This window comes from Rhinolophus sinicus, chromosome 14 (assembly GCF_057876585.1).
Source record: "Rhinolophus sinicus isolate RSI-liver-muscle chromosome 14, RSI-T2T, whole genome shotgun sequence".
NCBI classification, from domain to species: domain Eukaryota; kingdom Metazoa; phylum Chordata; class Mammalia; order Chiroptera; family Rhinolophidae; genus Rhinolophus; species Rhinolophus sinicus.
This window is the reverse complement of record NC_142514.1, coordinates 184,786,607-184,801,504: the sequence shown is the minus strand read 5'-3', so window position 1 is coordinate 184,801,504 and position 14,898 is coordinate 184,786,607. Positions and strand designations below refer to the sequence as shown.

Below are 14,898 nucleotides of genomic sequence, written 5' to 3'. Positions count from 1 at the left end.
ATAAACAATGTATGAATCCGCTGTGCATATACTTTGGCACGATGGGTCGAAAGATCAAAGTCCTTCAGAGCTGGGGGGGAGGGTGATTGAAAAGTTGCCCCAGAAGTGACAGGAGCCTGGGGTTGGCTCAGCCTGTCCTACATAACGGAGCAAGTCCTCAGGCCCACAGCCAGCAGGATGGACAGGGAAGTGTCTGGTGTAGAGGTAAACAAATCCTTCCCGGAACCAGAAAACAAGAACTGGCCAGGGCAACACAACAAGCATTTGGTGCTGAACTACGGTGACTCAAGTCCTGTTACTACACCCAAAATAATTCCAGAGAGGTACCCGGCCGAGCCATCCTAAACCAACGAAATCAGGCAGTGCATCGAATCTAACCTGCTTGGGGAAAAGGCAGGGAGTAATCAATCTACTATCTAATCGCCAATTTCGGTGATAAATGTGCCTGAAACCGTCAGAAGGGAAATGCTCTGAGCTGGACTCTGCACTGCCTCACACGTGTGGACACCCCTCCTGAACGCCATTTTTACAAGAGCAAGAGCCACTAACAGAAAACAATTCTAGAGTGGGGCTGCATCAACGTTAACAGGGCTCTATAAATCTGAGCACTCTTGCAGTATACGCGAACTTCTTCCTTCCTTTTTACTGTAGGTTATTTACGTGGTGCGTGCACGTGGCAGAAAGTGCAACAGGCAAAGGAGCACTGAGCTCCAACGAGCGGTGGGTGGAGCCCGTGTTCGCGTCTGCTTCAGCACGGGTGTCACGTCTGGATGTTGGCCCCACAAAGGCCACATGTCCCGCACTCCTCCGTGTGGACATAACAGTAACACTTACAGTCACACACCAGGTAGACGCATCATGCAAAGCAGCTGAGTGTCGTCTGAATTGCAATGAAGTCCTTCTTTCCACAGAACTGCTCTCAAGAGAAATCTACTTGACTTACCAAAGATAAAGAGGTTTTTAAATTTTCCTGATACCAACAAGTTTAACGGGACATTTTTTATTTCTATCTCTGAAGTCAAAGGATAAAATTAAAAGAATTTTCCCAAACAAAATCAGAATTAATATTTCTAAATATTCCTTTTTTTGATAGAAACAAGACAAAAATCCCCTTAAAGGAGATCACCCTGCCTGCATTTTTAACAGGTATCAGCATGGGGGCCTCTACAATTAAATGGCTCAATTTAACAGTATGAGAGAACACTTTCACCCTACAATAAAACCTGTTTATCCAGAAGTTTGAGCAATTTAATTGGGGGGAAAAAAACCATCTACCAAGTGATACATTCATTCAAAATTATTTAACCTTTCCTTGATGACTCAGGGCTTTCAAAATGAATGTGTTTCTCTGCTGGGCTATAATACACTAGGACACTAAGGGCCATGAGATCTATTTCAGTTAAATGACCCCACACAGGTCCCTTTTTATAGCTCTCTCTTAACTTCATAATTCTATCCACTCCTGATACCTACTGTTATCACTATACCCACCTTAACAAGCCATTTCCCCACCAACCTGTTCAGAGTCTGGAAACAGAACCAAATTTATTAGACCATCTACAAAGCAGAAGGCGACAGGCCCTTCAGGCTGTGACTCAGGATGACCCAGTGGCCGCTCTGTCGCTGCCTCAGCCTGTTTCCCTAGTTTCTTAATTCTGTTCTAAACAGATAATGCCGCCACACACTTGACTGAACAGTTGAGGTGTTACTGTTTATTAGAAATTCAAGACTGCAGCTGCTGAATTTCCAACAGAGAGTGAAATGCCTGACACACCTCCTTCCCAGCGGAGCCAAGGCCACGGCCTCGACTATTAGCTGCCAGGCGCTGACGAAAGGAAATGCTTTTCCACATCTTTAAAAACGAAACCAATACTCACCTTAAAACTTAATGTGTTAAAAAACAAACAAACAAACAAACAAAAACAACCACGGAACGCATTCCAAAGTCCAATATAGTTTAAGAAGATGTATTATCAATGCCATTATTCCCTGGCTACAAGACCAACCTGTTAAGACTTTAAAGCTGGGGTTTCAAAGGCATCTACAAAACGTCCCCCACTGGGAATGAGGTCAAACAAAAGTCAACTCAATTCAGTAACATTAGAAAGTATCCAAAGGAACATTTAGGCTTTCTGACCACCCAGGGCTACCTGAGGCAGAAGGCAACAAACCCACAGAGCAAAGGGAAGACTAGAGGCCATCCTGGTGAGCTGCTCAGGGAGCAGGGCGCTGAGGGAACCGGAAACTAAATACGGAGTGAAGCAGATGTCAGTGGCTTCTTTGTACCCCGCTGTCCTCCCAGGCAGGAATGAGGAGCGGACTGGGCCAGTTAGCAAGAATACTGCGAACACTGACTTCTCTTCCTGGTAAAGAAACAGACTTATCCTTGACCCACAATTCCCAGGACACATGGAAGATCTTTCACAGCTTTCTGAATAAACGGGCAAAGGCTAAGAGCCCTGAAATCACAGAAATGTAACCTTGTAAAACCTACTAGATCTACCGTGTTCCTCTTGTTAGTCTCTCCTAAGGAACTTGTGCAGAACGTCTCCCATCGCTCCCTGACTTCATCTGGAAGATCTTCAAAGGAAAAAGAAGAAAAGCATCATCACTACAGTGATCTACACACAAATGACATCAACAGGTAACACAAAAGGGCACCCCCCCACTGGACTCATCAGAGAACTCCCAGGGGACCAGAGTTACACAGACGTGCACAGCATGAGCCCCGAGGACTTTCAGGAACCAGAGCCACGCCTCCAAGAGTCTACACGTGACGCCAATAGCTCTTAGCAGCCGTGCATTTAAACAAGTTTTAAAAAATCTTTTGGTTAAAAACTTAACCTGGAAAATGTGAGTGTTTCCAACAAACTCTTCTGAGAAGGTAAGTCTTTAAGGTGGGGGGAAATGCCGTCTTTTTTCATGGTCATGCAAGTTTAGGAAACACTCCAAAAGTCAGCTCCCGCACACTTTCTTGAGACACTCTGATTAGCATCTGGCCAAAGAATGTTCTGTGGAACTCAGTTTGGCTTTTCAAATTGCTCAAAAATAATGTTTCCTAAATGTCTGTGTCACAGGCGAATACATGGCTACATAGTGAAATTCAACCTTCTGTAGAAATTTTAAAGGAATTCTTTTCTGAGAAAATGAAACTATAGCTGTAATCTTGGAGGCCTTACTAAAGTTGTCATCTGACAATGCTGATTTAAACACACACGTGCACCACCTGGCAACTTCCATAAAACAAAGACTGAGCTAAAAAACAATCACACACAGCCATTTCTTCTTGGTAAGAACATAAACTGTGATGATCTGGCTTATACCCCTCTCAAGAAGCAAAATTACAGGTGAGCAAGCCCCAATTTTTCCATCACTGGGCATCAACTATGGTTTGAATGCACATTTGACAGGTAACAGCCTCTTGAACACATGAACATTCTTAAAAGATAAACAAGAATACACTGGAAAATGAGTTTCATCGAGTTAACGCTGAATGAACTCTGGACTGCAAAGGTTAAAGATTTTTCACGTTCAGAGTCAGTCATGGGACTAGTGACCGGCTGGTAACAGAGCTCTCCTGTTTGAGGAGACAGCGCGTGGCCTGCCTGCCAGTGTAAAAGGCATCCATCCACTCACTTTCTTCCAAGTAACCTTGGGCTGACTGCATTCAAATGCTAGGACAGAAAGAGTGCTTTAGGAGCCAATATTCCTTGTTTTAGTAATAGAGATACGGGGAAATGCTGACCAATGCTTTAATATCCTGGTTACAGGAACTCAGTCCATAGGCTATATAGGGGCCATTAGAAGAAAAGAAAAAGCAAGAGAATTATAGGTCAGGTGGCTCAATTGCCAGCTTGCGAGTGCTTCGAGCTCAGGGGGTTAGGCTACTAAGCAGTGCTCTTTGAAAACGGATGTGGGTAACTAGTATGCTAAACTCGGCCAAGCCTGCCAATACTCACTAACACGACTGCAGGAGTAAGAACAGCAAAGAACTATGTCGCTCAAAACATTCTCGAGAAGCTCACTTAAAGCGCCAGATAAAGAAACTCCGCAGACAACTAGGAAACATGCTGTTACTTCTACTTTATCCTTAAATCCTTTCTCTGATCCAACGAAAATGTAATTCCAATTTCGTGAAGCACTTACCTTTGATGAGCTGCTGCACGGCTGCACTGTTGGGGCCCTTATCCGTACTGTGCACGATGCAGTTCGCTATCCTCGTCAGGTGTCCCATGTAGCCGTGCCGTCTTCCTCCCTCGGCCCTGCCAGGGGGCAAAGGGCAAATACTGAGACTCCTGATAGGATGGAGCGATGCAACACCTTGGTGAATACAGTGCATTTAAGCAATCATTCTAGAAGCCGAGGCACTACGATGAGAATGGACAGAAAAGCTGGGCGCCAATACATTACCAGGCGGGGAGACAGAGAAATTGTCTACTCAAAGATTATACTATAGCCTCATTCGACAGGACAAGGTTTACTCAACTATACAAACCAACCATTAACCTTCAATAATCTGTTACCTTTAAAAAACAAAAACCCAAACATTCATTGATGCTTTTCCTTTTTATCTCTTTGTGAAACTTTTTCAGACATTAAACAGATTGTAGGGAACTAAGGTAATAATTCTGCTGGTTCATTTTGCTAAAGGACATCAAATTTTAATCACCCCAACCAATTAACAGAAGTAATTATCTACCAATGGCATTTCTCAAGTTGAAATATTGGCTGGTTTGTGGACCTGGCCAAGATGAAAGGTAGTCAACTTGTGTCTGGCCCACACACCATTTGGAACGTACGCAATTTATCCCTCATCCCTTTCCACATTTAGGGTCTCATCTTCCCAACTGAGATGCAGCTTTCCATTCAGAAAAATGCCTATTAAGACAGCATCACTAGGGAAGTCTGTGTAACAGCCACTTAAACGTTATCAACTAATACTTCAAGTAATCTTGCCAATCAGCTAACGGAATGTTCTAAAAGGAAAATACTAGGCAATTTCCCCCTCGAGTTCCACGAAGCAACTCTTCTCTACACCGAGAACACGGGGCAGCCAGGGCAGGCGTGAGAGGTTCAACCATCATCCAGGAGGACTTGGCTTGACAACTACTCCTCCAAGTCCACGTTATTCTCAGAAAACAGCCACTCAGAAAGGACCGAAAGGTTTCAAAGCTCAGCACAGAGGTGGGGAGCACTCCCACCCCCTGGTTTTCCCTCAAGAGAGGCAGAAAGACAGAGGGATCTAAAAATAAATTATTAGAATAGCTGTTACAATTAAATAATCTGGAGGTGCTGAGAGAACATTTACAACTGTAAAGTGGCATGTACCATGTGATTTCTTTCCAGATTCTCTGTCTAGGGCAAGGGAGGACTTTTTTTTTCAAATGAAAAATCAAACTGAATTCCTATCAGGAAACAATTTACGTACTGTTTCTTCTCGTTCATTTCCCAGGCATCAAGTATTCGTTCTATTAACTGACATTTTTGAAAAAGCTGAAAAAAAGGGAATATAACCAGTCAAGATTTACATAAATGTCACAGTGTCAAAACTCTGAAGTGAGACAGAAGTCTAATTAAACAGACTAGTGCTATGTATAACCCAGTAAGCTAAATATAGCTGTGAATTACTGGCAAACAAAATGCAGTGTGACGGCGAGTTTAGACCTTCAGGATACAAGATAGGACCCACGCCTCCAGCAGGGCCACTGTTGGACATGACAGTATTTCCGGTACTGTTACCAGTGAGCAGCTGACCTAAAGCAAAGCCAGGTTTTATCGGCCACGGAAATTGGGCCCAGAAATACAGAGCCTGGCCGAAATTCCAAAGGAATAAAGAAAATCGTGCCTGGCAAAAACTTCACTCAGAATCCACAGCGATGCTTGTATTATTTTCACTGTGAGCACAACTAACTTCTGGAGGCACTAACATTGCTGCACTCATATTAAAAGCAGGTGCCACAACCCTGCAAGCCAACACCAAGCGCCTGGGCTATATTACCGGAATGCGCCAGCGCCAGTTTTAGTCAAACGTCCTTTGTCCCCCCATCTACTTGGTTACTCCAGGCTAGCCTTTTCCATCTTCCAGGTTTGGGAGTAATGTCATATGATCACAGCATTTAAGAGCAAGAAGAAACCTGAAGACTTAGTAAAATCACCTCACACTTAACCAGAGAAAGCAGACCCTAAGAAGAAGCTCCCTCAACACTGCACTGAACTCGCTTCTCCCAACTTTCAGCCACGTTTTCAGCACCAGAGGTAAAACTCTGGCGTGCCAAATAACTGCTGAAATGTTTTCTGCAGTATTGACATTTTTACGGTCCTTTTAATCTCCAAACCTATTTTCAATCTTCAAATCTATTAATTTTACCAAATAAGCAGGCCACTTAGATTTTTTTCCTTAAAAGTTCATCTCACGGTTATTTGTCCAGGATTTGATTTATAGAATCACTGGTTAAAAGTGCAATGAAAATAAGATAGTTAACTATTTAGACTCTGAAATTTAACTTCATGTCCTTAAACTTCAATTTACTTCACAGGTATATGGGAAAATGCTATAAACAGGAGTGGCAAAAAAAAAAAAAAAAAAAAAAAAGACACCAAGTGAGCTTACGTGTTTCAATAACAAACTGTCGCCAGTGGAATCTTGATCAGTAATTGTGCTATTTTCTGTGTTTTCAAAGGGACTTGCAAGAATCAATGCGATACAAATTTCCACCTGTGTATGCAAAAAGTTATTCCACGTATATTTGAAGAACATGTCCTACAAAAAAAAACAAACAATGCTTTCTTTTATTCGGTTACCTCAATGCTTAAGCCACTACTTTAATACAACTACCAAACAGTGATTTAATAACGTAAAAATGATGTGTTCTTAGTCCAATAGGACTCATTAAAGGGAACACAAGTTTATTTTAAAGAGGGCTTGAAATGCCATTTCATAGAATACATAACAGAGTGTTTGCTCATTCAACATGCCAGAGTTTTCAAGGAATTGAGTAGAGACCAAAAATAAACAGATGACAAAAAGACAAGAGTATGTTTCTGAAAGAGAAAGGGAGAATCTTTTTACATTTTCAAAGCAACTAATACTGACATTTTAAGTTCAGTAAATTTCCAAAGAAACATATGAGAATTTTATTTTGATTCAACAGATTGTTACTGATGGGTTTTGTGCAGGGCACGGTGCCAGGGGCAATACGGCGACAGAGAGATACAAATACGGTCCTCAGTCTCGAGGGGCTCACAATCTCAGCAAAGAATAACCACCTTGGCATTTGAAACTCAGAACTATCAGCAAATGGAGCGAAACAAGAGAGGACATGTGGAGCTCCTAAGAGTACAAAGATGTTCCAGATTACCTCAAGAGTAACAGTATCACAAAAAGGAAAGACAATCCCTAAAAGCACAAAACGCATGGTTAAGGTACGTATTCTAATCTCAAAATGAAAAAGTAATGATTCTGGGGGCTGGCCCGGTGGCTCAGGTGGTTAGAGCTCCGTGCTCCTAACTCCGAAGGCTGCCGGTTCGATTCCCACATGGGCCAGGGGGCTCTCAACCACAAGGTTGCCAGTTCAATTCCTGGAGTCCCACAAGGGATGTGGGCTGCGCCCCCTGCAACTAGCAACTGGCAACTGGACCTGGAGCTGAGCTGCGCCCTCCACAACTAAGACTGAAAGGACAACAACTTGACTTGGAAAAAAGGCCTGGAAGTACACACTGTTCCCCAATATAAGTCCTGTTCTCATTCCCCAATAAAATCTTTAAAAAATATAAAAATAAAAAGCTTTTTAAAAAAAAAAAAAAGAAAAGAAAAAGTAATGATTCATGACCCTTTAGGAGTTTTATCAAATGCGTTAACACTCCAAAGTAGCTCTAAAGATGAACAGAATGAACGAACAACAGTTGCATATTTATTAGCAGTTAAGAGTAAAGACCAGTACTTGATGACCGCAGGGAAAATCCCAGAGACAGGAGTGGAGAGTTATATTCCTGGAGTCAGAAGGTGGAGCAAGAACTATGTCCCCCAGAGGGCAACAATCAGGCTGCCAAAGAAACTGCAACCCTTTGACATTTCATCTATCTCCAAAGTGACCTGATCTGTGCCCCATACTGATGTGTCTTTTAACCCAAAGCTGAAATACAACTAACAGTATGTCCGTGGCACCAGGCAGCATAACGGCATGGTTGATAAAGCCCATGTGGGTTTGAAATCAGATGTGATATCAAATCCTGGCTCTACCACGTCCTAGCCATGCAACGTATCCCCATTCTGGGCATGATCTGAAAAAGATTGTCTCACAGGGTTTTGTACTCAGGATCACATGAGAAACATAAAAGTGCACATTCCAAGACCTTTCATGTTGTGAACAAACACCCCGACCCTCTTTTGAAAGCTCCCCCAAGTGTACGGTGGGATGGCATCTTGTGAAACCTGCTAAGTGGTAACCCTTGTGCCTTCCAGGCTGTGGGTGGCAGGACGGCCAAAGCAACCACGAGTACCAGAGCTGGGCCGGTGGATTCTAGGCACAAACTTTCAAACTGGGGACTTCAGAGGTCGGGGAATCCAGACATTCCCTGGGCTCCACTGACAAGCAGACTAACAGCTGCTTCAAGAAAGAAGTTGGACTGGAATCAAAAGCCCACACAGTGCCTCCGATGTTACATGGACAGAGAGACCTCAGTGGAAAGAAGACAAGCGCCTGTCCCTTTGCTACTTATGGCTCTAAGCAGCAGCGGTCATCCCTAGTACAGTCCCCTGAAGCGGGTGACTGTCCTCACTCTGTCATCTGTGAGACTGAACTTCTTGAGGGAAAGGCCTATGTTTTAATTATCTTTGTGATTTTCTAATATAGTTCTTTACACACAGCAACGATAAATAGCTACTGGAAAAAGCATTAAAAGTAGACGATAAACTCCAGGCAGAAACGATATAGAAGACCATTTACGCTCAGACCAATAGAAGGCACTGACACACATTGTAAATCGGTGAGGCTGCACCTTGAGTTACCTATCCGTAAAATATCGCGGGCAAATGAAAACGTCTCTCCGGAAACGTCTTACCAGTATGACGCCAATGCTGTTCAGCTCCATGAGGTCCCCGTTGATACTGCTGGTGTTCGTCTGAAGGAGGCTGGATATCAACCGGATCACATTCAACCGGGTGTTCCCCACGGGAGGGTCCAGCACGCCCCACGTGGTCTTCATCACACTTTTCTGAGGACGAACAAGCTTTCATTAAAGCAGGGGCGCGTGCTGAGACATAACAACACTGGGTAAACTAACTCCGCAAACATTTGACCTGAGTTCTGCATCGGAAGGAAAATCCAAAGCTGCTATTGATGTCTTTCAAGGTATGAGGAAAAAGATGATCTAGTAATTTCCCTGGATGATTTTGTAAGAAATCAAATACCCTGTGTCAACATTCTACGCTGCCACAGAAAGAAAGCAGACAGCTACAGAAGTCCATAAAAAAGCGCAGTATCCCAAACCCGACCAGAAACGAAGAGAAGTTACAAGTGGTTTAGGACGCAGCCCTCCATCTTTGCCAAATGTGTGATAAAAACAAACACAGAAGCTGCTGGTGGATCACAACCTGGAAACCAGATCAACCTCAACCCTGTTCTTGTCCATAAAAGGGAGTCTCTGTACTTTGAAAGCACAAAAGACACAGACCATTCCAGAATTTCAGCAGTTTGACAGGAAAGGGGACGAGTTATAACCGAGAGTGCAGTGTCGCCAGCCACACTGGCACCCTCGCTCTCTCCTGTTCCTCTTGAGGCTTCTCGGAACTGCAAGTCTCGCGGTTTTACTCGTGTAAGACAGCTCTAATGAACAGACATTTTAACAAGTGTCATCGAGCTACTCACACACATCAAATAGTGAAATCAGGGACAAGCCCATCTCAGTCAGTCCCAGCAGTAAGAGGAAGCCCCCACGAGATGCTGCTGCCTTACTTCCGAATCAGGGCCAGGAACAAACGCTTGAGACTCCACCTTAGGTGCCACCCGTTCTGTCCCCTTAAGATACAGGTCAGGGTACTTCATTACACACCCTCTCCTCCCTCGGGTCCCTTCTCCCTCCTCCAACTTCCCCTTGGACGCTCTCTCCTTTCTCCTCAGTCAGTCCTTTCTGTTGCTTTCCCTCCTCTCCCTATTCTCCTTCCGAAGTCTGGCCTGAAGAACGCCGCTGACCGGAACTGCTACACGACACAGGTTCTTTCCCGGGGACAAGCGCCAAACACGCCGGGCCGAACCCAAGGCAGGCTGAATGCAGACGAGGTGGGACCACTGCCTGCTCGCTGGTCCCACCAGCCACCGGAAGAGACAACCTGGAAGCTGAACTAGACACCCTGGGTAATGGACGGAAGTTACTTTGGCCCCCCACAACATGGCTAAATAAACACAAGTCTTTATTGAGAAGGGAGAAGCTGGTATGATCAATTCCCAGGAACTCTCAGTGACGCCACCGAGAGGCACACACAGCGGCCCGGACCCGGACCCAGCGATGCAGGGCAGGAGGGAAAAGGAGGGTGGACGAACTGGTGCAGGTGGCAGAACTCTCTGGAACTGCATCCTCCACCCTACAGATGCCAGAAGGAAGAGCCTCTTACCCTCATCTAAACCTTTGCACCAATCGAGGGGCATAGGGGGCAGCGGAGGAACACTACTTATGGACACCCCTCTTTTGTAGGTCTTCAGTGTCTGTTGTCTGTGTTTTCAGCGGCTCGCCTGCACCGACAGTCATTTTTAGATTCACACACAGATGCACGCGCCCTGCGGAACCGCTCACGCCCCAGGTCACATTCACCCACTAGAGCTTAAGTAAGGCCTCTGGCCATCACTGTCCCATTGCCTCAACATCGAGGACGTCAACTCCATCGCAAAGATCACTTCCCAAAAGCTAAACTGCACCTCAAAGATGTGAGAATAACATGCTATGAGAACGAAAGTGTTTATTGTACTGGATATAAGTACCCGGAATTTACAGAAAGAAAACACAAAGCTAAGCAGGTCCAATTTTGCTCAATTTTACCATTCACTAGTTTAGACGTTACATATAGATAAAAGCCAATTAGAAACTAGCTCAAAAGCAATCAAGACTACGGGCAGTGTACCTGTTAGCGTATTTTGTACGTGCTGGTCACAGCCAGTTCTCTTACTCACGAGTTCATACACTTTCTAACAACATTTAAATCAAAGCACTGAGCTGGCCGGCTGTGCTTCAGATTGCTACCCTACCTTGGGTGGCTCAAGCAGGAGTTCGTGGAAAGATCCAAGTCTTCCTCGGATGGCTTCTAGAACACTCTTGTTGACCGAACAAGCTGAATGACTCATGCCTGGCGGGCAGATCTCTATGTGGCCTTCAAATCTTGAAATAAAGCAAGTTAATTTTACTCACTACAATTTCAAAACAAATCACTCACAATGCTATCAGTGTGTAGATATACAGATATACAATAGGTACACAAATATACAATGATTTTATCGACATTTCTGGAGGGAAAGGAAGCAGGTACAATAAAAACTCGAAGGGGCTAGGCCCACATGACCTGGAACCCAAAGGCCCGCAGCGTCAGGTGAGAAATTACATGCGAGTTCTTCCCGTTCCCTTAAACCTCCCATCTCCTTGTATGTGTTATACTAATAGCAGCTCTCTAACCAGAAAATCTGCAAAGCAAAAGGAGACGTGCTCCCTGAATGACAGGGCAGACCACACGGCCCACAATTCGTGATGTGAATAATAAGCGGGCCTGCCTCTGTTCCAGTTGTTCTTGTGTAATCAACGCTGTCTCCTAGTTAAAAGGCTTCAATTACTTCCACATAAAGCTCAACGTACACTCATTACTACTCACTCCTTATAGGAAGTTATGAGTGGAATGAGACTACCCAAAGCCTACTGGCTTGAGTGAGGACCTGGGCACAGGGGTTCTTAAAGCGGGGGCAGCACAGAGCCCACCCAAGAGGGGACAGAGGACATCGGGGGTGAGGTCTAAAAATGGGAGTATGCAGTTCAAATGAAAAGATCAGCCTGAAAATGGTGTGTCAACTGACCAGCAGTGCACACCGGGGGTTAGTAAGGCGGCCGCGGGAGCCGGACTGCCTGAGCCCACTGCTGGTCCTACTGTGGAGCGTGGGAGCAGCTGTAGGATGTCTCGCCAGGACTGCTGGGAGGGCCGTGCGAGTGCAGACAAGGAACTGAGAACGCTGCCTGGCACAGAGCCAACTCCTACCGTGTTTCCCCGAAAATAAGGCCTAACTGGAAAATAAGGCCTAGCATGATTTTTCAGGAGGACATCCCCTGAACATAAGCCCTAATGTGCCTTTTGGAGCGAAAACTAATACAAGACCCGGTCCTATTTTCGGGGAAACATGGTAGACAGCGATTATTACAACCAGTACTCGAAAATATGCCACATGTGGAAGTGATTTCTAACTGTAAGAGCTAGGCGGAACAGCATTTAGAAACTTAATTACTGGAACGGGGGCAAAGGGAAAGGCCTTTTGCTTTGATTGTAGTGCTTTTTAATGTGTCGGGGTTTTAATTTATGTGGCCAAATATAGCTGTCTTCATTATAGCTTCCGCCTAGGGAACCACGCTGAAAAGTTCTTCACAATCCCATAATTCTGAGTATTTACATACTTCTCCTCTAGTATTTTTTAACTTAATTCATCTGGACTTTACTTTTATGTAAAACTGGTATAGACATATTTTTTTCCCAAGTGGTGAGTCACTGTTCAAGCCACACGTATAGAACAATCATCTTTGCCCACGTACATGAAAAACCATACCAACCCATATACTAAAATTCTTTAACCATTCATAGAAATTTGGTATCATAAACACCAGCATCACGCACTGTATTTATTATATCAGTAATGCACTGTAACATGCAGGAGGCAACTTATCTCAATCATTGGTCTTGTTCAAAATTACTGCGCTAGCCTCACATTGTGATTCTTCCAAATATACGTAAGAATCTGCCAAATCCAAAACAAAACCATGCTGATGCTCCAAGGAGAACTTGATTAAGCTTAGACCTGAGCCTTGGAAAGGCACAAGAAGCGCTGGCTGCTTGTGCAGCAGCGGCCCACTCCTCCGCACTGCTCAGCAGCTCCGACCGGTGCTTCACGGCACCTTTGTCTACTCACAGGTTAAAGACACTCAGCTTGCTTACAGTTTGGGGTAATTATGAATGAAGCTGACACAAACGTTTACTTTACAGGTCTTTGCGTGACAGTTTTTATTTCACCTGGGTGAGTATCTAAGAGACTGCTATCTGCTTCACTTTATAAGAAACTGCCAAATGTTTTTAGAAAGTGGCCATGTGACTTTGCACTCCCAACGACAATGCCTGAGACTCTGTGACTTCCCAGCATTGCCAGCAGTGGCTGCTGTTTTGCTTTGGGTTAGCAATGCAGTGGGCTGAATGGGGGCTCCCCAAAATGTAAGCCCACATCCTAATCCCCAGTCTGTGAATGTGACCTTATTTGAAGATGTAATTGAGGATAGTCGGAGGTGAGATTATCCTGGATCAGCCAGGTGGACCCTAAATGTCATCCTAAGTGTCCTCATAAGAGAGACAGACACACAGCAGAAGAGGAGATGTGAAGGTGAAGCAGAGAAGTGGCCACAAGCCACGGAGAGCCAACAGCCACCAGGAAAGGGAAGAGCCAAGAATGAGTCTCCCGTTTCTGGCGAGACTGTAGCACTTTGATCGTGGACTTCTGGCTTTCAGACTGTGGGAGAATCCATTTTTGTCATTTTAAGCCACAGAGGGAAATTGTTATAGCAGCCACAGGAAACAAATACAAGTTCAAAAGGTGTGCAGCGGTATCTTGACATGGTTTTAACGTGAATTGCACTACTGACAAATGATTTGGGCCATCTTCTCATGTGTTTACTTGCTATACATGTTTTATTCTTGAAGTGTTTGCTCACATCTTTTGACCTTAAAAACTGGATTGCTTTTCTTGTTACTAAGTTTTAAGTGTTCTGTATATATCTGGCTAGAACTCCCTTCTCAGACATGTGCTTTGTGTCTATTTCCTGGCAGTCTGTGGCCTGCCTTACCATTTTCTTAATAGAGTCTTTCAGAGAGCAGATTTAACATTTTAGTGCAGTCTGTGCTGTCCACTTTTCCTCTATGGAATGGACTTTGGTGATGCAGCTGAGACATCTCAGCCTAATCCTAGGTCAGATTTTCTCCTAGAAAATAGTTTGGGCATTTCAAGTTAATTTTTGCCTAATGTGCAAGGTACGTATTGAGGTGCAATTGTTTGCAGCTGGAGGCTCCAGCACCAGTGGTGGAAGGATAGCCTTCCACCACTGAAAAGGCTATCCTTCCTCCGCTGACCCGCCTCCACACTTCTGTGAGCAGCACTGGCCGTGTGTGTACATCTACCTCTGGACCCTGTCCAGTGACCTGTGTGCGTCCTTCCGCTAACGCCACACGGTCCTTGTAACTGGAGCTTTCAATCAGGTAGGGTCAGTACTCCTAATCTGTCTCTTTCAAAGTTGTTTTGGGAGCTGTATTTGCTTTGAATTCCATGCAAGTTTTAGTATTAGCTTGATTTCTACAAAAAATCCAGCTGGGATTTTAATGGGAATTACACTGAATCTCCAGATCAGTTGGGAAAGAATTACCATCTGCACAATATCGACCCTTCTAATCCATGAACACGGTACCTCTCCATGTATTTAGGTTGTCTTTGAGTCCATCAGTATTCAGTGGTTTTCAGCCTTCAACCCTGCACACGTTTTGATAGATTTATATCTAAGCATTTCCTTTTTTTCTTTTTTTTTCCCCTAGTATAATCCAGCAATCACCTTGGTATTTACCCAAGGGAATTGAAAATGATAAGTACTTTTAATTTTAAAGTAAATGGTACTTGGTGAGAA

At 44.4% G+C, this 14,898-nt stretch overlaps 1 protein-coding gene across 19 annotated transcripts in view; it reads right to left on the bottom strand.

The window, feature by feature from the left end:
- PPP6R3 (protein phosphatase 6 regulatory subunit 3) overlaps positions 1–14,898 on the bottom strand; it is a 128,951-nt gene that overhangs the window by 32,846 nt on the left and 81,207 nt on the right. For 18 of the 19 annotated variants that reach the window (XM_019755615.3, XM_019755617.3, XM_019755619.3 and 15 more), the window contains 6 exons: positions 11,238–11,367; positions 9,061–9,213; positions 6,611–6,760; positions 5,429–5,493; positions 4,147–4,262; positions 2,495–2,580 (listed from right to left, as the gene is read on the bottom strand). In XM_019755615.3, coding sequence (XP_019611174.1) covers positions 2,495–2,580; positions 4,147–4,262; positions 5,429–5,493; positions 6,611–6,760; positions 9,061–9,213; positions 11,238–11,367 — 700 coding nt within the window. The remainder of the gene's footprint in view (positions 1–2,494; positions 2,581–4,146; positions 4,263–5,428; positions 5,494–6,610; positions 6,761–9,060; positions 9,214–11,237; positions 11,368–14,898) is intronic. The other variant, XM_019755623.3, reaches the window with a different exon arrangement.